The 23,237-nt window shown below is 46.3% G+C and overlaps 1 protein-coding gene across 1 annotated transcript in view; it reads right to left on the bottom strand.

Annotated features, from left to right (window-relative positions):
* NOS2 (nitric oxide synthase 2) overlaps positions 1-23,237 on the bottom strand; it is a 42,640-nt gene that overhangs the window by 7,569 nt on the left and 11,834 nt on the right. Inside the window, exons 6-20 of the mRNA XM_060757100.2 lie at positions 23,081-23,172; positions 22,858-22,999; positions 14,552-14,691; positions 14,025-14,199; positions 13,264-13,365; positions 12,592-12,786; positions 10,909-10,991; positions 9,887-10,031; positions 9,456-9,560; positions 8,572-8,621; positions 8,250-8,424; positions 4,558-4,690; positions 3,941-4,019; positions 3,504-3,682; positions 795-958 (exon numbers count right to left, since the gene is read on the bottom strand). Coding sequence (XP_060613083.2) covers positions 795-958; positions 3,504-3,682; positions 3,941-4,019; positions 4,558-4,690; positions 8,250-8,424; positions 8,572-8,621; positions 9,456-9,560; positions 9,887-10,031; positions 10,909-10,991; positions 12,592-12,786; positions 13,264-13,365; positions 14,025-14,199; positions 14,552-14,691; positions 22,858-22,999; positions 23,081-23,172 — 1,959 coding nt within the window. The remainder of the gene's footprint in view (positions 1-794; positions 959-3,503; positions 3,683-3,940; positions 4,020-4,557; positions 4,691-8,249; positions 8,425-8,571; positions 8,622-9,455; positions 9,561-9,886; positions 10,032-10,908; positions 10,992-12,591; positions 12,787-13,263; positions 13,366-14,024; positions 14,200-14,551; positions 14,692-22,857; positions 23,000-23,080; positions 23,173-23,237) is intronic.

Genomic DNA, 23,237 nt, shown 5'->3' with positions numbered 1-23,237 from the left:
CGGAGTTTAAGATCTCTCGGCCCCGCCTCTATCACAAGTGAGATTGGCGGGGACGAGGAGCAGGGCCTTCTCGGTGGTGGCCCCTCACCTATGGAATTAACTCCCCGGGTAAATTAGATCAGCGACATCCCTCCTTTCCTTTAGAAGGAAGTTAAAAACATGGATTTGGGACCAGGCATTTGAGCAATCTGGCAGATAAATAAAGGACTACGATGACGGATAGGAATAGACAATGTGGAACGAAGTATGGACTCTGAGTTGGCAACCGCTGAGCATGAGATTGGTTATTGATTGTGATATATATTGATTGTTTTAATTGTTATAACTGTTTAACTGCTGTTTTTATACGTTTTTTGTATTATTGTGTAGGCAGCGAATTGTGCCTTTTTGTAAGCCGCCCTGAGTCCCGCCTCAGGGGTTGAGAAGGGCAGGGTAGAATTACACGAAATAAATAAATAAATAAATAAATAATCCAAGAACACCAAAGCTTAGCAGCCTGTTTCCCTCTCTCTGAATTGGCTTTGTAAACAGAACTCTATCATTGAGTCCCATCATCTCCAGACCAGCAGCAGCCTGCTTCCCTTTCTCTGAATGACTTTTTAAGTAGAATTCTATTACTGAGTCTTATCATACTCGAACAGCATGTCCAATGCTTCTTATGGGGTTATATGGTCTATGCATTTAAGCAAGGGCTGGAGACCCAAGCCTTCCTTCCCATGTTGGCTGCTGGGAGTGGCAGTGTAAGATCAACACATCATCCCTGGTTCACAGAGTAGTGCCCAGTGCTGACTCACATGGCACAAGTGGTTGAGCCGCTCCTTCTCCCAGTCATCCTTGGCCCACTGGGACAGCGTTCGGAGAAACCGCTGGGAAGGAGGGCTGGTGACGTCCAGGAAATGCATCAGCGCCTGAGCAAAGGTACAAGCGGGGAGCTTCTTGTCTCCGGTCCAGTATCCACCTGGGATAGAAGAGGAAGCGGGAGAGGAAGAAGAAGGAGAAGAAGGCATCATCTTCAGAGTTTCCAAAGAGGAAATGGCCTTGCAAAGGTCAAAGGGAAGGAACGGATCAAATGGAGCGTTTCCTTGCCAAAGGAGTTGTTCCCAGCTTCAGCTACTTAATGTGAGTTCATTCCAGCCTTGACTGAACTGCATATATGCTTCCGTTCCTTGAAATTAAGCATGAAATTAACTGCCTATATACTTTGGATCTTTTCTTGATATTCCCCTGCTGAATTTCAAATGTGTTTTCCACCCAATTTCTCTCTCTGTTTTGGTGATTTTGGAGGGTATCACCCTTTAGCCATTGGGGGACATGGGAGGAACCATAATGATGTCAACTGGGTCCACATCTATATACATCTAAAAGTGAAAATATGTATGTTTGTGTGTGATTGGGGTGTCCACTGACACAAACAAGCTCCTACCTCCACAAACAGTTATAGCTTCCACTACTCAGGAGACACCAATGGTCCTCCCTCCAATGAACTTGCAGGTTATAGTTAGCGCCATGGACATGTCCAAGCGCCCTGTCAATGTCCTCCACAAACACCATCCTGCCCAACACCCAAGTGAAGACTTTCATACAGGGTTCATTTCATCCTAGATTTTCTGTTTCTCCTCCCCTACAGACATCCCAGTGTTTCTGAGACTCCCCATTGGCGTGGAATTTGCATGATCCCATCCACTACCTCTTTCCTATTCTTTTCTATGGCACACAGCAAACAGAGGAATTGATCAGCAAATGAACATACTAGAGAGGATTGGGGAGAATTCATCATGATTTACAGGAGTTGTAGATAATGGGATGTATAGTTCACCTGCAATCTAAGAGCAGGGCCAATTGGACCTGGAACTCAATTGGCACACAGGACCCCCATGACCAACAAAACATACTGGAGGTCTTTGGAGAGTTTTATAGGAGTTATAGTTCACCTACATCCAGAGTGCACTATGGTTTGATCTGGACCAAACTTGGCATGCATACCCAATATGCCCAAATTTGAATACGGGTGGATTTTGAGGGGAATTAGCCTGGACATTTTGGAGTTTTGGGTACTGGGATTTATAGTTCATCTGAAATCTAAGAGCACACTGAATTCCACCAAAGATGGAATTGGACCAGCAAAATACTGGAGGTCTTTGGAGAAAATTTCCCATGATTTGGGGGAGTTGTAGTTTGCCTACATCCAGAGAGCACTGTGAACCCAAATAATGGATATGGACCAAAATTGGCACACAGACCTGATATGCCAAAATCTGATCACTAGAAGGGTTTGGGAGGAACTGACATTCATTTCTGGGAGTTAAAACTGTGACCTCCACCAATGATGGACCTGGACCAAACTTGGCACACAGAACCCCCAGGACTAACTCAACGTACTGGAGGAGTTTGAGGGGACAGACTCACCATAGTGAAAGTTGTCGTTTACCCTGTAGCCAGAGAGCACACTGCCCCCCCCCCCACACACACACACAGAGCAAACTTGCCCAACATAACAAACTGCAACAACAATACTGATGGAGTTTCTCAGGGTTAACCTGGCATGATGTGAGTTGTAGTTCACCCACAACCATTATAATTAATATGATATAATAAACTTTATTTATACCCTGCCACCACCTCCCCAGAGGAGACTCAGTGCAGTTTACATGAGGTCAAGCCCAGTAGTGCATTACAACAGAATAAAACCAAAAACAGAATAAACATCACAATAAAATAAATAAAACATAAGAATACAATAAAACAGTGCAAAAAATACAGTGAGAGATAAATCACAATCATAATAAGTGGGCCACATATACAAGATAAAATGATAAAAACTCAGGATGAGATAGAAATGGAACAGAAATTTTGGTACAATTAAAAAATGACTTTTTGAAATAATTCGGGCAACGACAGTACCCAAGCTAGTAACATAGTGTTTCTGTCCAATTTTTTCTCCTTGAGGCTCTTGTACTGTAATTTTCCCCCTGTATAATATTTCCAATCAGGTTCTGTATGGTACCAATCACATTTGCTTGCCGTGCTCCCATCCATCATAATTCACTGAAGACACCAATGCTGGCACCCTTCTGTTACCAGCTTTAGGAAATACATCCAATATATCTAGGTCAATAGGCAAATGTAAAGGTCTTCCCCTGACATTATGTCCAGGTGTGTCCAACTGTGGAGGTTGGTGCTCTTCTCTATTTCTATGCCAAAGAGCCAACATTGTCCGTAGACATCTCCAAGTTCATGTGGCCAGCATGACTGCCATTATCTTCCCGACTGAGCAGTACCTATTGATTTACTCACATTTGCATGTTTTCAAATTGTTAGGTTGGCAGAAGCAGGAACTCTCCCCATTCCCCGGATTTGAACCTGCAACCTTTTGGTCAACAAGTTCAGCAGCTCAGTGGTTTAACCCACTGCTCCACCTAGAGTCAATACTGTCTGCAAATTGCATTAGTGCCTACTCAACCCAATCAAACGCCATTGCTCCATTTAAAGGGCCCTGCACTTACGGTCACTCCGCGTTTCCAAACGAATTATCTTGTTGGTCGGAGGAGCATCTGTAATATGGGAAATGATGCCATCGACGAGGGCTTTGGGGTTGGAAGGGAAGATGCCCATATGGTCCCCAGGCAGATACTTAACTCCCTGGTTGGCCTCGCAGGAAAGCTTAATGAGGAGGGTGACGCGGCTGGAACAGAAAGAAAAACACTGTCTTTAAAGTCAAATATTGGACAATTTCCAGGTTGGGACTGTGGGACAGAAAGGATGAGGAGAGATGGACTCTTTGAACCGTCCCCAGCTATTTATGGGAAAACGCTATCCAACAAAAATAAAACATGTCTTGACTACAAGTGCTTTCGGATTGTAGAATTAATGCAGTCTGACACTGTAGAAGTTGTAAACAACAACAGCAACAACAGAAATTATGAGTTTTTGAGGAATATACCTAGACTTTGGCGTTTGCAGATTCTTCCGAGATGTGAGCTCCATCAGGACAACACTTTTCCCATGGATGTCCCCCAGTGCTGTAAGAAAATAGGTAGAAATATATACTTAGATTACCATTAAACTTGCTGAGTCAGCCATTAAAAGCTGATGGATGACCATGGACAAGCAACACACTCTCAGCCTCAGAAGAAGGCAAAGATAGTGTCCCCAAAATTTGGAATTGACATAAAGGCACAAAAGAACAACAAAATGCCCTCCCTTTTTCCAAATTACTTAACTATTAAAATTACAAATAGTAATAGCAATTATTATTATTATTATTATTATTATTATTATTATTATTTCTACCCTGCCACCATCTCCCCAAAGGGACTTGGGGCAGCTAATAAAATGCAGACCATACATCAATCTAAAATAATAAGTCCACAGAGTTACAATCACGCACATACATAATTACAATGTAAAACATTAAAATTCATAAAATGCAGCCATAATTAGCCTAGTAGACAATTCTGGTGTGGATCAAAAGGCTTAATTACTAGAGAATATTGCATGCATTAAGAAATCATCAAATACAAAGCTACAACAACATTGCAGGATATGGGGAGAACCCACCTTTGGACAAATCTAGGGGTTGAGTGTCATATGCAATCCTAAAATCCTTGGGGTTCCAGGTTTCATTACTTGTAAACGCTTTGGGTAATAGGATCCTGTGCTTGCAGTGGATATCAAAAATTTCACAGGACGTCTTTACAAAATAATAGAATGAGAGAGAGGTTACCAGTGAGTTATTGATATGAAGACATTGGGTTAGAAGGGCCTATAAGCAACTATGGGTGCAATTTGATATTATTATTATTATTATTATTATTATTATTATTATTATTATTTACAGAATTTATATTCCATCCTTCTCACCCCAAAGGGGAGTCAGGGCGGATCACATAACACATACACGGCTAACATTCAGGGTCAGTAAACAAATAGGACAACAGATAGAGGTATTATATCGGTATTTTCAACAATTTCAGCATCTTTGAGGTTGTCCTTGATTCCAGCCACAGGGAGGGGTTGTTGCTCCATCCTCTATGACAAAGAGCCTTGATCACAGACTTTCTCCTTCCTTTGATTGCCGGCATTTTCTGGTATAATAATAATAATAATAATAATAATAATAATAATCCTTTATTTATACCCCGCTAACATCTTCCAAAGGACTCGGTGCGGCTTACAAGAGGCCGAGGCCCAACACATCAATGTTTTATAACAAATACATAACAATAAATAAACTCATAAAACAAGCAATAAACATTAAAACAATAGCAATTAACTTTAGACAATAACACCATGACACATTTAAACTAAGGCCAGGCCAAATGTAATGATTAAAAAAAATTAAAATGCTGGGCATGACAGGTGAAATGGATAGGTTTTTGGAGATAGGTGCGGTGTGCAGACAATCTTAAATCTCTAGTAAAGTGCATTTGGGACATGACGCTTGGAGTTTCCTATTCTGGGAATGCACACTGGAACAACCTTCCTAAAGACTGCCAATGTTGGGGCTTGTCTGATGTCCTTGGGGAGAGAGTTCCAGAGTCGAGGGCCACCATGGAGAAGGCCCTGTCCCTCGTCCCCACCAATCGCGCTTGCGAAGCAGGTGGGACCGTGAGCAGGGCCTCCCCAGATGATCGGAGAGATCGTGTGGGTTCATACACGGAGATGCAGTCACGTTAGGCACCTGCACCTTGAATTGGGACTGGAAAATGAATGGCAGCCAATGAAGCTCCTTAAACAGGAGGGTTGACCTCTCCCTGTAAGGAGCACCAGTTAACAACCTGGCCACCGCCCGTTGGACCAGTTGGAATTTCCGGGCCGTTTTCAAGAGCAGCCCCACATAGAGCACATTACAGTAGTCCAATCTGGAGGTGACTAAGGCATGGACCACCCTGGCCAGATCCGCCTTCACGAGGTATGGTCGCAGTTGGAGCACGAGTCTCAATTGTGCAAAGGCCCTCCCGGCCACCGCCGACACCTGAGCTTCAAGTGTAAGTAATGACTCCAAGTGGACACCCAAACTGCGGACCTGTGACTTCAGGGGGAGTGTAACCCCGTCCAGCATGGGCTGCCACCCTATACCCTGATCCGGTTTACGATCGACTAGAAGGACCTCTGTCTTGTCGGGATTAATCTTCAGCTTGTTCATCCCCATCCAGAGAACCACAATGGCCAGACACTCGTCCAGCACCTGAGGGGCTTCCTTGAAATTAGGTGGAAAGGAGTAGTAGAGTTGTGCATCATCTGCATAGAGATGGCACCCAACTCCAAAACTCCAGATGACCTCTCCCAGCGGTTTCATGTAGATGTTAAAAAGCATGGGAGACAGAATAGAGCTTTGCGGGACCCCACAGGTCAAAGGCCAGGGGTCTGAGCAGGCGTCTCCCAGCTTCACCATCTGGGATCGACCCTCCAGGAAGGACCGGAGCCACGACAGAACCGTGCCCTCGAGACCCATCTCAGAGAGTCATCCCAGAAGGATACCATGATTGATGGTATCAAAAGCCGCTGAGATGTCCAAGAGAACCAACGGGGTCACACTTCCCCTGTCCAGTTCCCTGCGGAGGTCATCCACCAAGGCGACCAAAGCCGTCTCGGTGCCGTGGCCAGGCCTGAAGCCAGACTGTGACTTGATGTCATCTAGAAAGCCCTGGAGCTGGGAGGCGACCACCCGCTCCAGCACCTTGCCCAAGAAAGGGAGGTTGGAGATTGGTCTGTAGTTGTTCAGCACTGTGGAGTCAAGGGAAGCCTTTTTCAGGAGTGGTCGGACCACAGCCTGTTTTAGTTGAGATGGAAAAACACCCTGCTTCAGTGATGCATTAATGATCAACACAAATCAATCAGTTAACCCATCCCTGTCCGATTTAATTAGCCAAGACGGGCAAGGGTCTAAAGCCGACGTAGTCGCCCTCACAGCACCAAGGACCTCCTCCACTGTCTCAGGAAGAACAAGGCTAAAAGAATCCCACAAAATCGGACAAGCAGATGCCTCAGTCACCTCCCCTGGCACTGTAATGAAATTGGAGTCCAACTCAAGGTGTATCTGAGCAACTTTGCCTGCAAAATGGTGTGCAAACTCGCAACACCAAGTTGTTGGGTCATCGAAGGTCCCCTCCACCACAGGTGGGTGAAGGAGCTCCCCTGCAACCTGAAACAGCTCCGATGATCTATTGGATGCAGATGCTATATGGGCAGTTGTGAAAGACTCCTTGGCTACCCGTATAGCCATGGTATAAGCCCTAAGAGAGGCTTTAGCCCGTGCTTGGTCAGATATGTCTCGAGATTTCCTCCATATGCACTCTAGCCCCCTTCTCGTGCGTTTCATCACAGCCAGCTCCTCGGTGAACCAAGGAGATGGTGTGTCTCGACGCAACGAGATGGGGCGTTCAGGAGCGATCGTGTCTATCGCCTTGGTCATCTCACTGTTATAGTGATCAACCAAGGAGCCGACAGAATCGCCAAGCTCCATGGCAGGTATTTCTTTTATGGTGCCGTAAAATACCTCCCCGCTTAAGCAGTGACTCATTTCTCTAGCTGTTTTCAAACTGCTTAGGTGGACACTGAGCTGGGCTGAAGGACAAACTGCTAAGAAGATTGGTAAGATCTACTGCTGCTGGTGATTAACCAGCTGTTCTAAAGCCCTTTAAAGGCTGTGATACTGCTTGAACTGCTGGGAGTTGGAGTTTGGTGAGGTGCCAGCAGAGGCGGCCCTAGGTAATTTTCAACGGTAAGCAAACAGTATTTTGGTGCCCCCCCCCCCCCACCAATCACTGATATATATTTTCTGTTCGTTGTGGGAATTCTGTGTGCCATATTTGGTTCAATTCCATCATTAGTGGAGTTCAGAATGCTCTTTGATTGTAGGTGAACTATACATCCCAGTAACTACAACTCGCATAAGTCAAGGTCTATTTTCCCCCAAGAGCGTCCCTGGGCAAAATCAACAATACTGCAAATGCTTACTTTGCATAATGGGTTGAGCCACCCCTGGGTGCCAGTACTCTTTGGCCAAGAAAGTGAAAGGCCTTGTGAAAACACAACTCCCCGGATTCGCTAGCATTGAGCCATGGCAGTTGACATTGCTCTTAACCAACCAACCCATGGCCTTCTTATTGAGGTTCCAAGCTAGTGATGAATTAGTCTCCCCTTCCTTTTCCATCAATCCAGCACACTATTATGCTGGAGCTGTTCCCCCACAATAGGCCATACCAACTCAAAGGCATTTGATTGCACATCAGAGTTATGGCCAATACCTTGAATGCATCCACTGCCCAGGCTCGGAAAGCTTCCTCTTGCCCATTGAGTTCATCCCCTTCACCCATCGGGGTGATTGGAGATGCCCCCAGCTGAATGAGTTTCTGGTAGATGGCCCAGGCGAAGGCGCAGAACTCGGGATACATGCTTGAACCCAAGCCAAAGACTCCATATCTGTGCCAAGAGGAAAGATGCATTAATTCTCTTTCATTGCACAATTATTTGGAGTTCTTGTTAGCTTCATAGAAAAGAGACCAGTGGATGTCCCAAATATGGGGTATAACAACAATGTGGTCAATGCAAGATCCAGCAAACAGTCACCTGAATTTGTTGCTTAGTTGTTTTGTCGACAATAGGGCATTCTGAAATATCTGCAATGAAAACAAACAGTAGTTTAGAGTGCATTGGCAACACCATTTATAACGGGAACCCCCCTCCCTCTGTTATTTATTTATTTAGCACAGTGGGTTAAAACTGCCAGCTGCAGAAAATTTTGCCTATCAAAAAGGTCAACAGTTCAAGCTCAGTTTGGGGTGAGCTCCCACTGTCAGCTCAGTTCAAAAACAGCAATGTGAGTAGATAAATAGGTACCACTTTGGCGGGGAGGTAATAAAAGCTGCACATGTGAACATGCTGGCGATTCAATCAGGAGAGTGTCTAAGGACAACAAAGCTGCTCGGCATGGATGATGGAGCGACCCCCCATGGCCTGCGTCGGGCATAGCCTCCAGATGCCGGAGATGGAAGTTTATACCTCTGTTTATGTACTGATTGTATAAAGGTATTGAATGCTTGCCGTATATGTGTACTGAGTTCCCTCAGGAAGATAGGGTGTAATAAAGTATATTATTATTATTATTATTATTATTATTATTATTTTCCTGACACAAAAACACAGTATATCATAGCAAATGAGATCGATATGCTGGATTTCGTATCACAAAATCACAAGTCGAACACTTCCCAAGCGTCTAGGACTGTGTGATGTATTTTCGAATTATGCATGCAGATCCAAGTCAGGTGGCCTTTTGCAGGTGACAGATCGCGATTTTGTCGATGTTTATTGTTTCCAAATGCCGGCTGAGATCTTTTGGCACGGCACCCAGTGTGCCAATGACCACTTGGACCACCTGCACTGGTTTATGCCAGAGCCTTTGCATTTTTATATTTTTATTATTGTATTATTATTATTATTATTATTATTACTTTTCCGTTGCTTGGAGAATCTCCATTTCCAAAAGTACTAGTGACCACCAGGAGGAGATGTTCCTTCTCAAGGTCTATCAGGTTGTAATCGTCCATACAAATGACCTAGAAAAGGAGGTGGACTTCATGAGATCAGATACAAGGAAGAAGTATGAAAAAACGCATTTTGCATTCTTTTCCAACCTAGCACCTTCCAGGTATTTTGTACTGCAACATTTCCATCATTCCTTACTGTTGGCCATGTGTGATGATAATGATGAAGATGATGAAACATCTAACCCTAAACATATGGCGAGCACCAGGTTATGGAACACCCTTCTAGTCCCAAGTATTTTGGATAAAGAATACACAACCTGAATCTATTTGTCTTTCTAGAAATCTGATATTTTCTTCCTCTCTTCTTCAAAAATTAAGGTAAACACATCAATTACCTTGGCATTGAAAGCACAGTTGAATAGGTCTCCAAGGTTATGGGCCAGTGTTTCTGACTTTCCTGTTTCGGTGGCATAGAGGATGGTTGCTTGGATCCTGAGTGCCACGGCTTTGCGCATCAGCACAGATGCAAACAGCACAGCCCTGGCAAAGAGAAAACATTTCCACTTAATAGCTACACTGTAGACCTATTCTAAAGCCTTTGACTGTATGGATCATAATAAATTGTGGCAAGTTCTTGGTGATGTATGGGCATACCAAATCACCTTGTCTCTCTCCCGTGGTATCTGTATAAGGACCAAGTGGCAACAGTAAGAACTGACCATGGAACAACAGACTGGTTCAAGATTGGGAAAGGCATACGGCAGGGCTGTCTACTCTCACCCAACCTATTCAATTTGTATGCAGAACACATCATGCAATGTGTGGGGTTTGATGTATCCAAGACTGGGGTAAAAATTGCTGGAAGAAATATTAACAACCTTAGATATGCAGATGATATCACTTTGATGGCCAAAAGCGAGGAGGAGATGAGGAGCCTTCTAAGCAAGGTGAAAGAAGAAAGCGCAAAAGCTGGGTTGCAGCTAACATAAAAAAAAACCAAGATTATGGCAACAAGGATTGATAACTGGCAAATAGAGGGAGAAAACGTGGAGGCAGAGACAGACTTTGTATTTCTAGATGCAAAGATTACTGCAGACGCAGACTGCAGCCAAGAAACCAGAAGACCATGAGGTCCATGAGGTCACAAAGAGTCGGAAGTAACTGAACAAATGAACAAGACCTAATGAAGTGTGACATTGCTTTAACAGCCATGGTTCAATGCTATAGAATCATGGCAGTTGTCGTTTGATAAAGCACCAGCACTCTTTGATAGAGAAGGTTAAAAAGCTCACAAAACTACAGTTCCCAGGATGGCATTGTATTGAGCCATGGCAGTTCAAGTGGTGTCAAGTTGCACTCTAGATGCACCCCTAGGTCTGTTGGGTCAGTGCTATCAGCCTGTGTCTTGCATACATACTTGGCCCAGATGCGAAACTTGATCTCCCGTTTCCTGGGCGTGTGCCTCTCATCTTTCCAAACATGGGTTTTCCACGCATCAACCTTGAGAAAAAAAGAGAGCATTATGATATTTCAAACGGTCAAGCTGAAACACATCAACTCCTCTTTCCCCTTAGATTTGTTATGGAATTGTGGTACACCTGTAATCTTAATGCTCATCCAAAACTGATATTGGAAATGACCCTCCCTCTCCTTGCACTTTTATGGACTTTCTATGAACTTTTGGAAACCTTTAATCAACTTTTCATGGACTTTTATGATATTTCACTGATCTATATGAACCTTTGGTGGACTGTGGAGGGAGGGAGGGCTGTCAGAGCTGAACGAATGAACAAAAGATCAGGCCTCTGAGCCAGATGAAAAATGTATGTTCAAGAAAGTCAAGGCAATAGCCTGGCCAGCTTGAGGGCTAAAAAAAAGCAATCGCTGAGCCATTTTGCAAATATTAGCCATTCAAACCAGTCAACTGGACATTTCTTCATTGTAGACCTGTTGCCTGCCTCCCTTCCTCCCCATTGGCTGAGAAGCCAAAGCAGGGCTCAGGCCACCATTGGCTCATCTGCTGGCTTGCTGACGTCACAATCATAACAAAGCCAGCTTGGAAGCGAAGGAGAGGAGTGGGCATGGGAACTTTTGCTTATATAGGTTGTATCTCTTTGCCCAGTGGGCATGTCAGTTTGTTTGGCAGATTACTGCAATCGTCATCCTTTCCAGCTGGAATGAAATAAACATCTCGGTGGCTTACTCTTCAACTTGGTGAGATTTATTCTGTAATATTGGCATCTCTTTCTCACCAGGCAACCCACAATGGCTTGCACCTAATCCATAGCCATTCTAAATTGCTCGACAACAAAACCTGTCTTTCTGTTGCTTAAGTCAATTCAATTTAATCTGACTCCCAGGTCTTTTTTTATCCTCTTTTTTTTCTTTTTTTTCTTTTTTTTATAAGAATTTTATTGAGTTTTATAGAATAACAGCAAAAGTGGGGGAATAATGTGAGGAGATAGAAAAGTAGGAAAGTTGCGAAAATCCCACGCGCATAAAAGATAAAAGAAGAATCTTTTTTTATCCTTAAACTTAAAGGACTTTTCGCCTGTTTTTTTTCCTTTTGACTCACAGCAGACTGAATTTGGCAAGTTGAATCAATGGCCTTTCCTTTGGGAAGACAAAACCCATTGTGACTAGTCATAACAATCACTTCTGGTCTGGAACCCCCGGTGGCAGTAGGACTGAAGATCAACAGGTCAGTGGTTTGAATCTGGGAAGAGCGCAGGTGCACTGTCTTTGGCAGCTGTAGCTCCCCATGCGGAGACATGAGAAAAGCCTCCCACAAGAATGGTAAAACATCCGGGTATTCCTTGGGCATCCCCTGGGCAACGTCTTTGCAGACAGCCAATTCTCTCACATCAGAAGTGACTTGCAGCTTCTCAAGTCACTACTGATACACACAAAAAACAAACTTCTGATCTGAGGAGTCTTTCTTTCCTTACAACTCTAGTGACAACTACTAGATTTTAATGTATAACTAAAGAGGACTTTTTCCATTTTGTTGGTCTGCTACAGCTCAGATGACATTCACCAAAGTAGTATCTTCTGAGAGAGAAACATTTATTGAAGTTATGAGCACATGTGTTTTGCTCACCTGGTAATAATAGAAAGGAGAGAGGATATAATTCAACATCTCCTGGTGGAAAACAGTTGTGATGCTCCCTGAGATGGGAGGCACAAGCCAAACCCAGTCAGCCGGACATCCTCCCCGGATCCGGTACTCGTTCTGCATGTACTTCATGAAGGAGTTAGTGGCAGAATGGTGGTCCATGATGGTGACATTTTCTTTCTGCAAGAGCCACAGAAGCTTTGGTTTAGAGTGCTTCATAGATGAATCCAGGGACCTACATAGCTAAGCAATATCAGTAGGTAGCCAAAATGGCAAATGTTAGTCATAAGGAAGAACACACAATCTGGAGAAGTTGGATTTTGCCTGCGCCACTTGTAAGGACAACATTTTGCTCCGCTCTCTCCTCCCTGTCTCTTGCCAGTACTTTTGCACTTTGAACTCAAGTTTGCAGCAACCGAAGCAAGCTTAGATGGGAAATTAGGAGGAGGGGAGAGGAATATGAAAAAGTTGGATGACAGGATTAATCAGAACTGTCCATACCAAACTGGAACAGTTAGGGGAGTCGGCTGATTTTCCAAAGGATCATGCAGTACGGTCTTTCTAAGAGTAACCTGGGGAAGCTAGGAAATGAATCTGAGAATTTTCAATTTATCAGCCAGTCCTTTTCTTCTTTTATCCCCCCCCCCCTTTACTCACCTGAAAACTATGTAGCACGGCAACATTCACTTCAATCACAGCTTTGTCTTTCCACAGGGAAGAGAGCTTATTTGTTTCCATGCCCATTCTTTTCCCCACGTCCTACAGAGCAAGGAGAGACAAACAGAGCAAAGGACTTAGCAAATCAACTCTAGTTTTTGAGATACAGAACATATGTGTTGGAGCATGTAAGAAAACAGTTGTTGTGTGTGTGTCAACTGTGAAATAAGATGCATAAAGCTGATTGGTCGGGCAATGCCTGGGGAGTCGTCTGAGCTTGGGACTTTTGGATACTGTTACATTTTTGTTCAGGCTTGAACTCTGCAGGTGTTTAGAGAGAGACAGTTTGAAAAGGGAAGCAGGGAGAGACAGAGTTTGGTGTACTCTTGCTTCATGAGCTGCTGAAGGAGTTTATGAACATGGATAGAAGAAATACCCTTTTAAAATCTCTTTACACCAAGACATTATGTGACTTAGCGTAATCAATCAGATTGTACATATGTTGTTCTGAACTAAGAAGAGTAAACTATTTGTTCTTTACTGTTATTTGTTTATTTATTTACTGTATTTGTATACTGCCTTTCTCAGCCTGTCGGCGACTCAAGGTAGTTTTCGGAACCATCTGCATGGCATATTTTCTTTCTCTGGCAAGGCAGCATGTGGGCTGATCAAACATGAACTACACATGGATTATGTTACATTATGCCACAATATGCTATATACCAGTCACCATATTTGATCTTGAATCCCAGAAAGACTACCTGGAGTATATTGTAGCGCTGCACATCGCAGAAGTCTCGCACCCCGATCTCGGTCCCCATGTACCAGCCGTTGAAAGGGCAAGCTGTAAACTCCAGCCCTCCAACCTCGAGTAGCATGTTCGAGACGGCGGGAATAGCATACCACTTCAAGCCCAGGTCTTTAAACCATTCATATCTATCAGAAACACAATGCAGAAATACCATGTTTCCCCGAAAAAAAGACACTGTCTTATTTTTTTCCTCCAGAAAGCACACTATGGCTTATTTGCCACTATAGAAGCCTACTCTGTTAAGGCTATTTGAGTCTTCTTATGCAGAATAGCTACTTTTTGTTAATTTGAGCTCAAGTTTTCTCCCCCCCCCCCCCCAATTGCAACATCCTCTCCAAGAGTCTAATTCAATTTCATCCAACCAAACACAAACAGGGTGAATGTGGACACAGTTAATGATCTCACTTTAACAACTGCTGGACCTGCCCATCCAGAGGAGCCCTGGGGGCTGTCGAGTGAAGCCAAGGCATTGCTTACGTGGGATGCTCCATTGGCACTTCGAGGACCAGTTCTGGCGGCAGCTCAAATAACTCTGGGTCTTGGCCATCAGCCTGGAGAATGAGTGGAAGGACATCAAAGCGGCCATGTCTAGGCTTCCAACCCAGTTGGATGCATAGCTGGGAGAAAGGAGAGTGACAACAAGACTTTGCTCAGTGTGCAAGGCAAATAACCACAATACACTTTTCCAGTGGCTGTGTTTACACAGATTATATTTGTTTGACAGTGGAGAATGCTTCCTTGGAGTCCGACAGAGCCTCTTCCTCTGGACATCTTTAAACATATAATCATAGACCATCCAGTCCATCCCCCTGCCAAGAAGCCCATGACTACTATATCTCTTCTTTGTGCCTGTTTGGTCAACTGTTGGCAGAAGACTTCATCAAGTTCTTCATTCTGGCTTGGAGGTCTGTAGTAGATGCCTACAATAAGATCTTTTTGAGTCCCAGTTCTCTTGATTCTTATCTAGATGCTTTCAAGCTGGTTTCCCGGATTGCTGTCTTGCATCTCTTCTGCAGCGTAACAGTTTTTGACATATAAGGCTACTCTGTCTCCTCTCCCGAGGGTTATAGCCCTCGATGTCTACATTCCAGTGACAGGAGTCTTCCCACCAGGTTTCAGTGATGCTTATGACATCATATTTGTGGTGTTGTGCTAAAAGTTGGAGTTCGTCTTGTTTATTTCCCATGCTCTGTGCATTAGTGTAAAGACATGTGAGCCCCTGAGATCTTCCCCTGAGCTATTTATTTGGGATTATTGTGCTTTTGTTTCGGGTCGTTGGGGAACTTCTTCACGCTCCTGAGGTGGAAGAGGCCTTCGATGACCCGAAAACTCAGTGCTGCAAATTTGCGCAGCACTTTGCAGACAAAGTTGCTCAGTTACGTCTTGAGCTGGACTCCAGTTTGATCGCAGTTCCAAGGGAGGTGACCGAGGCATTTGCTTGTCCAGTTTTGTGGGATTCCTTCCGGCTTGTTTGTCCTAGGACATGGAGGTAGCCCTTGGGGCAGTGAGAGCTACTACATCAGCTCTGGACCCTTGCCCGTCTTGGCTAATTAAATCGGCCAAGGATGGTCTGATTGATTGGTTTATGTTAATCATCAATACATCGTTGGAGCAAGGAATTTTTCCATCAGGCTTAAAATAGGCAGTGGTTAGACCACTCCTGAAAAAGACTTCCCTTGACTCCACGGTTTTGAATAACTATAGACCAATCTCAAACCTCCCTTTTCTGGGCAAGGTGTTGGAGCGGGGGGTCGCTGCTCAGCTCCAGGGCTTCCTGGATGACATCAACTACCTAGATGAGTCACAGTCTGGCTTCAGACCTGGCCATGGCACTAAGACGGCTTTGGTCACCTTGGTGGATGATCTCCGTAGGGAGTTGGACAGGGGAAGTGTGACCTTGTTTGTTCTCTTGGACATCTCAGTGGCTTTCGACACCATTGACCATGGTATCCTTCTGGGACAACTCTCCAGGATGGGCCTTGGAGGTACGGCTTTGTCGTAACTCCGGTCCTTCCTGGAGGGTCGATCCCAGATGGTGAAGCTGGGAGACGCCTGTTCAGACCCCTGGCCTTTGACCTGTGGGGTCTCGCAAAGCTCCATTCTGTCTCCCATGCTTTTTAACATCTACATGATACCGTTGGGAGAGGTCATCTGGAGTTTTGGAGTTGGGTGCCATCTCTATGCAGATTTATTTATTATTATTTATTTACTTTATTTGTATACCGCTCTTCTCAGCCAATTAGGCGACTCAGAGCGTTTAACAACAAGTAGCGGCAAAAATTCAATGCAAACATCGTACAACCATTTAAAAGACAATTAACACAATAATACAATAAGCAATTAACATCAGTAACCATCAGTAAACATCAATAAACAACTCACTGGTGTCTCATAACTAAAATCATAATCCAAGCTCGTCATCTGTTGTACCGATTTCCTATAATTCATTATAATTCATTGCACTGCCTATTCAAACGCCTGTTCGAATAACCAGGTTTTTACTTTCTTCCGAAATGCCATTAATGAGGGAGCTAATCTGATGTCTGTGGGTAGGGCGTTCCACAGCCGAGGGGCCACTACCGAGAAGGCCCTGTCCCTCGTCCCCGCCAACCGTGCCTGAGTTGCAGGCAGGATCGAGAACAGGGACTCCCCAGAAGATCTTAAAGCCCTCGTGGGTTCATAGGCGGAGATGGGTTCGGATAGGTACCTTGGGCCAGAACCGTTTAAGGCTTTATAGGCCAACGCCAGCACTTTGAATTGTGCCCGGTAGCAAATTGGCAGCCAGTGGAGCTGGCGCAACAGAGGAGTTGTGTGCTCCCTGAGTGCCGCTCCTGTTAGTATCATGGCTGCCGAGCGTTGGACTAGTTGAAGCTTCCAAGAAGTCTTCAAAGGCAACCCCATGTAGAGAGCGTTGCAGTAGTCTAAGTGGGATGTAACCAGAGCGTGGACTACCGTGGCCAAGTCAGACTTCCCGAGGTACGGGCGCAGCTGGCGCACAAGTTTTAACTGTGCAAATGTTCCCCTGGTCACCACTGAAACCTGAGGTTCCAGGCTCAGCGATGAGTCCAAGATCACACCCAAGCTGCGAACCTGCGTCTTCAGGGGGAGTGCGACCCCATCCAACACAGGCTGTAACCCTATGCCCTGTTCGGCCTTGCAACTGACCAGGAGTACCTCTGTCTTGTCTGGATTCAATTTCAATTTGTTCGCCCTCATCCAGACCGTCACAGCAGCCAGGCACCGGTTCAGGACTTGGACAGCCTCCTTAGTAGCAGGTGGAAAGGAGTGACAGAGTTGGACATCATCTGCGTACAGATGACACCATACTCCGAAACTCTGGATGATCTCCCCCAGCGGTTTCATGTAGATGTTAAACAACATGGGAGATAGTATTGAGCCCCGAGGAACCCCACAAGACAAAGGTTATGGGGTCGAACAGGTGTCTCCCAGTAACACCTTCTGAGACCGACCCTCCAGGAATGACCAGAGCCACAGCAATACAGTACCTCCAAGACCCATTCCCACGAGGCGTCCCAGAAGGGGACGGTATCGAAGGCCGCTGAGAGGTCCAGCAGCACCAACAGGGACACACTCCCCCTGTCGAGCTCCCGGCGCAGATCATCCACTAAGGCGACCAAGACTGTCTCAGTTCCATGCCCTGGTCTGAAACCAGACTGTGCCGGATCCAGATAATCCGTGTCTCCCAAGAATACCTGGAGTTGTGAAGCCACCACACGTTCCAAGACTTTGCCCAAAAAGGGGAGATTGGAAACAGGCTGATAGTTGTCGAATTTAGTGGGGTCCAATGATGGCTTTTTCAACAGCGGTTTTATTATAGCTTGTTTTAAGCTTGCTGGAATTTTGCCTTCTTGAAGGGAGGCATTAACCACCACCTTAACCCACTCAGCCAATCCCCCTCTGGCCTCCTTTAGTAGCCAGGATGGGCAGGGGTCCAGGATGCATGTGGTTGGCCTCATTCCTCCAAGTATCTTGTCCACATCCTCAGGTTTCACTAATTGAAATGAAACCATCAAAATTAGACAAGCAGGTGCTCTTGTTACATCCTCAGAGACTGCCATTAACATGGTATCCAGGCCAGAACGGATCAAAGCGACTTTGTCTGCAAAGAACTGAGCAAAAGCTTCACAGCAAGCTGCCGAATTGTCAGGGCTCCCATCCTGAGTGGTGGGATTTAAAAGGCCTCTGACAACTCGAAACAGTTCAGCCGGACGGTTCTTTGCAGATGCAATAGTGGCTGCAAAGAAGGATTTCTTTGCAGCTTTTATTGCCGCGGCATATGCCCTTAAGGAGGACATGAACCGTCTTCAATTTGGCTCGCTCGGATCTGAATGCCACACGCTCTCTAGTTCCCTCTTCCTTCGCTTCATCGCTGCCAGCTCCTCGGTGAACCAAGGGGCTGGTTTAGCTCGGCTACTTGAGAGGGGACGTTCTGGAGCAATCGTGTCTATTGCCCTAGTCATCTCCCCATTCCAGAGAGCGACCAGGGCATCAACAGAATCACCTACCGAGGTGGTGGGAAACTCCCCAAGAGCCATCAGGAATCCATCCGGATCCATAAGCCTCCTGGGGCGGACCAACTTAATGGGTCCTCCACCCCTGCAGAGGTTAGGGGGTGCAATAAGTCTAAATCTGACCAGGTAGCGGTCGGTCCATGGCAACGGAGAGATGGTCAGCTCCTCAATACCGCCACCTTCCTCCCATCCCTGGCAGAAAACCAAGTCCAATGTGTGTCCTGAGCTGTGAGTGGGGCCAGATACCCGTTGGGACAGCCCCATGGTTGCCATGGCAGACATGAAGTCCTGAGCCGCTCCTGAAAGGGCAGCCTCAGCATGAACATTGAAGTCCCCCAGCACAAGTAGCCGCTGGGACTCCAGTGTCAAGCCTGAGACCACCTCCGCTAGCTCAGGTAGGGAGACTGTAGTGCAGCGAGGTGGACGGTACACTAACAGAATCCCTATTCTGTCCCGGTCACCCACTTTCAGATGGACACATTCAAATTTTGTTGACTGCGGGATGTGGCCCCTGGTCAGAGGGATGGAATCTCTATAGACCACTGCAACCCCTGCCTCCCCGCCCTCCGGATCTCGGCTGGTGCTGCAAGGAGAACCCTGGTGGCCAGAGCTGGGTCAAATTTACACCTCCAGCTTCGTCCAACCAGGTCTCCGTGATGCATGCCAGATCTGCCCGCTCATCCAGGATTAGATGCTGGATGAAAGTTGTTTTTCCATTGACAGATCTGGCATTCAACAGCACCACCTTCAATCCAGAGGGACCGCCATCCTGGTTACACCAATTTACCATATCAGGAGACCTATTTGGAATTACTAGTGTTGTTCTACAATCCCTAGGCCAAATTAGTGGTCTCCCTTTCCTGCATGTCCCCTTCCCCACCACGACTTCGATAGGGGCCCCTCGCCCGACAGGACACCACCCCCCTCCATGTCGCATTCAACCTCCATAACTTCAACCCATGGTTCATTATCGGTTCTTTGGTTTGTTGGAATATCAGTTTGCCATAGACCTCCACTCCATTCATTTCCCACCCCTGCCCTGCTGTTTCCAGGTCTCTCCAGCCCGCTCCACCCCTTATCCCTTTCACAATCAATTAACAATACAATTAACAGATACCAGGGAATGGGGAGCAGCATGGATAATGGATGTTAAAACACAATCACTAGAACTTTACAAAAATTCAAAGTGCAAGCAGGTAGCCGTATCGGCGTGCAAGATGATAGAAGTTATTAAAGTGCGGTGGCTTTATCAACGTCTGACTTTAAGTAGATAAAGTGCAACATGGAGGGATTGATAATTCAAGTGCTAGTTGTTAAATCAATAACTAAAGTGCTAAGTTGGAAAGTTTAGCAGCAAGTTCAATACAAAGGTAATGGGTTAAAGTGCTGAAGCTAGGCAGGTTAGCAGCACATTTCAGAATATTGGCAGAATATTGGCAGTGCAATTACATCTCAAGATCTCGGTTTCAGTCCTAATATGAGTGTTGTTAATGTTGCAGTTTAACCCCCCTCCCCTCCCCAATATTAAGGTTACTGCCCCGGAGACGTAAAGTCTTATTGGGGTGTTGTTGGTAACAGGGCTCGGGGGAGCTGTAGTAGAACTGCTGGAAACGGACCCCCAGCTGGCAAAGGTAGAACAGATGACAACTTGGTTAATAACTCAGATGACAAGATGGATTATACTGGTCCTTCCAGAGTTGGAGACAAAGACGTGATGTTGGGCGTCTCGTATGATAGCGATGGGTCAACACAACTCAAGGATGATAAGTGCCACAGGACGGGAATAAGTTAGCAGATTAACAACCGGCTAAGCCTGTTGCTCCAGCCAAGCTCTAGAAATGGCACAATGGGGCAGTAGCCCAGCGACGCAGCCAAAGCGATGGGAAGCCGGCCAGGACGACAACGGGCCGGTCAAAACGGCACAACGCTGACACGATGGGGAGCCAGCCTGGTCAGAGGGCCAGACAGCCGCAGGGAACAGCATGAAGGCACAAAGATGGAACGCCGGCTGGAGCGATGAAGGGCGGGATAACGGAAAGCCGGCCTTGCCCGGGAGCCAGGCAGTCGCAGGAGTGTAGCGTAGTAAAACAGCCCCGCCGCAGGGCAACAAAGCAAACAAGCTGCGCCCTGGGCTGCGATACAGCGATGCGGCGGCGGTCAAGCCAATCCTCAGCTCTGGGTTCCGGAGTTGTGACAAGCCGGCCTGAGTGGAGGGAGGCCGGCAGAGTGGAGGCCGGCCTGGCCCAGGACCAGACAACCACAGGGCAGCAACGCGACGGCGCAACAACGGCACCAGGCAACCCGGCTGTACTCCGGAAGCGGGGAAATGGCAACACGGAGCTGGGAAATGGTGCTGTGGCTACAAGTCCGGTCGTTCCGTGCCTCCGAATTCCGGGCAGGAGCGGGGGCAGAGAGATGGCAAACAGTCACCCCCTCGAGCGGCAATGGTCTCAATCCTGTCGCTAGCGTTGGAGTTGGCAAGAAGGAACCAGTGGTTGCAGCGAAAAAGGTGAGGAGGGAGCGCGTTCGAGAGCCGGTAATGGCGGCGGCCCAGTCGCTCTACCTCCTTCCTCTCTCAGCCTTCTTCAGCCCTTCCTTCAGCAATGCTGCTCCAAATAGACCCCGCAAAGCCACCTTCGTGGCCCTGGTTTGTCGTTGGTATACGGAGCAGTTTTCAAGGGTGGGGAGGCTTAAGTCGGATTACAGTTCCTTTCTTACCGTAGCGGAGGTTCGCTGCTACCACTCCGCCATCACACACAACTCTACTACTCTTTTCCACCTAACTCCAAGGAAGCCCCTCAAGTACTAGACAAGTGCCTGACCGCTGTGGCTGTCTGGATGAGGACGAACAAGCTGAAGATTAATCCCGACAAGACAGAGGTCCTCTTGGTCGATCGTAAACCAGACCGGGGTATAGGGTGGCAACCTGTGCTGGACGGGATTGCACTCCCCCTGAAACCGCATAGAGTCGCCTGTCTGGGCTGAAATATGCGGTATAGAAATAAAGCAAATAATAAATAAATAAATAAGTCACAGGTCCGCAGTTTGGGGGTCCTCCTGGATTCTTCACTTACGTTTGAGGCTCAGGCGTCGGTGGTGGCCGGGAGGGCCTTTGCACAATTAAAACTCATGTGCCAACTGTGACCATACCTCGGGAAGGCGGATCTGGTCAAGGTGGTCCATGCCTTAGTCACCTCTAGACTGGATTACTGCAATGCACTTTACATGGGGCTGCCCTTGAAAACAGCCCAGAAATTTCAGATGATCCAACGGGTGGCAGCCAGGTTGTTAACTGGGGCTACTTACAGGGAGCGGTCAACCCTCCTGTTCAAGGAGCTCCACTGGCTGCCATTTATCTACCGGACCCAATTCAAGGTGCAGGTTCTTACCTACAAAGCCCTACCTGCGTAACCGCATCTCTGTTTACGAACCCACACGATCTCTTCGTTCATCTGGAGAGGCCCTGCTCTCGATCCCACCAGCATCGCTGGCACGATTGGTGGGGACGAGAGAGGGCCTTTTCGGTGGTGGCCCCTCGGCTCTGGAACTCATTTCCTAAGGACATCAGGCAGGCCCCAACCCTGGCAGTCTTTAGGAGGAGCTTGAAGACGTGCTTGTTCCAGTGTGCCTTCCTGGAATAATGATCCCATAGCACTTTGTCCTCCAAACCACTTTACACTTTTAGGTCTGCTGGTATGTCCTTCCACAAACGCCACTACCACCTTTTCGTCCATGCTCCAGCATTATTCCCAATTTTAATTTTACATTTGGCCTTCCCACAGTTTTAATTGTATGTTGTCTTTTGATAATGTTGTATTATTGTATGTGTTTTTATTTTAATTGCTTGTATTGTTGTGATTATTGCTTGCATTGTTGTGTTTGAGCTCGGCCTCATGTAAGCCGCACCGAGTCCCTTGGGGAGATGGTAGCGGGGTACAAATAAAGTGTTATTATTATTATTATTATTTGGTACTTGGTCCTCAATGTGTTTGTGCAGCCCTCCGTTTAGCCTTCTGGCGGTTCCCTGACATTGTGGGTAAAGTACTTGTTGCAAGTACTTTACCTCCCCCAGTGGACCTAGTTTAAAGTGTGCTTAATGAGGTTTGTGAGTCTGTGAGCAAAAAGGCCATCTGTCAGGAGGGCTTTCATTATGTCTGGCAGAAGGGGGACAGTTTGGATGACCTTTAGGGTCTCTTTCAACTTCATGATTCCTCTGGATGTGTCACCAACTTGGTCAATTTTGGTATATACCTGTGTGAGCTCCACATTGGCTGGATCGCCCACAATGGAACCATCCGGCGTTTGGTATCCGGCATATCGGATGAGCTGGCTGTTCCATATTCGGAAGTCATGTTTCCCGTCTGTCCTCTGGGGGAAAACCGTGATGGCCGACCTGTTTGACAATGAAGAGCAAGTAACAAAACCATCCGGCAATTCTAAAGATGCAAAAGAGGTGAAGGGAAACTGTCCACACCTGATCTTGCCTCCGTTGGTCGAATATGCCAAATGACGACAGAGGTGTGCAAACATCTCCTTGGCAGTAGCGCAGTTACGAGCGTCAAACACCTAAAAGATTTATGGAGGAACAATAAATAATAATATACTTTATTTATATTCCATCCTCTCTCCCC

This window comes from Anolis sagrei, chromosome 11, assembly GCF_037176765.1.
Source record: "Anolis sagrei isolate rAnoSag1 chromosome 11, rAnoSag1.mat, whole genome shotgun sequence".
Classification (NCBI taxonomy): Eukaryota; Metazoa; Chordata; class Lepidosauria; order Squamata; family Dactyloidae; genus Anolis; species Anolis sagrei.
The sequence above is the reverse complement of the archived record's forward strand: the minus strand, read 5'-3'. Positions and strand labels throughout refer to the sequence as shown.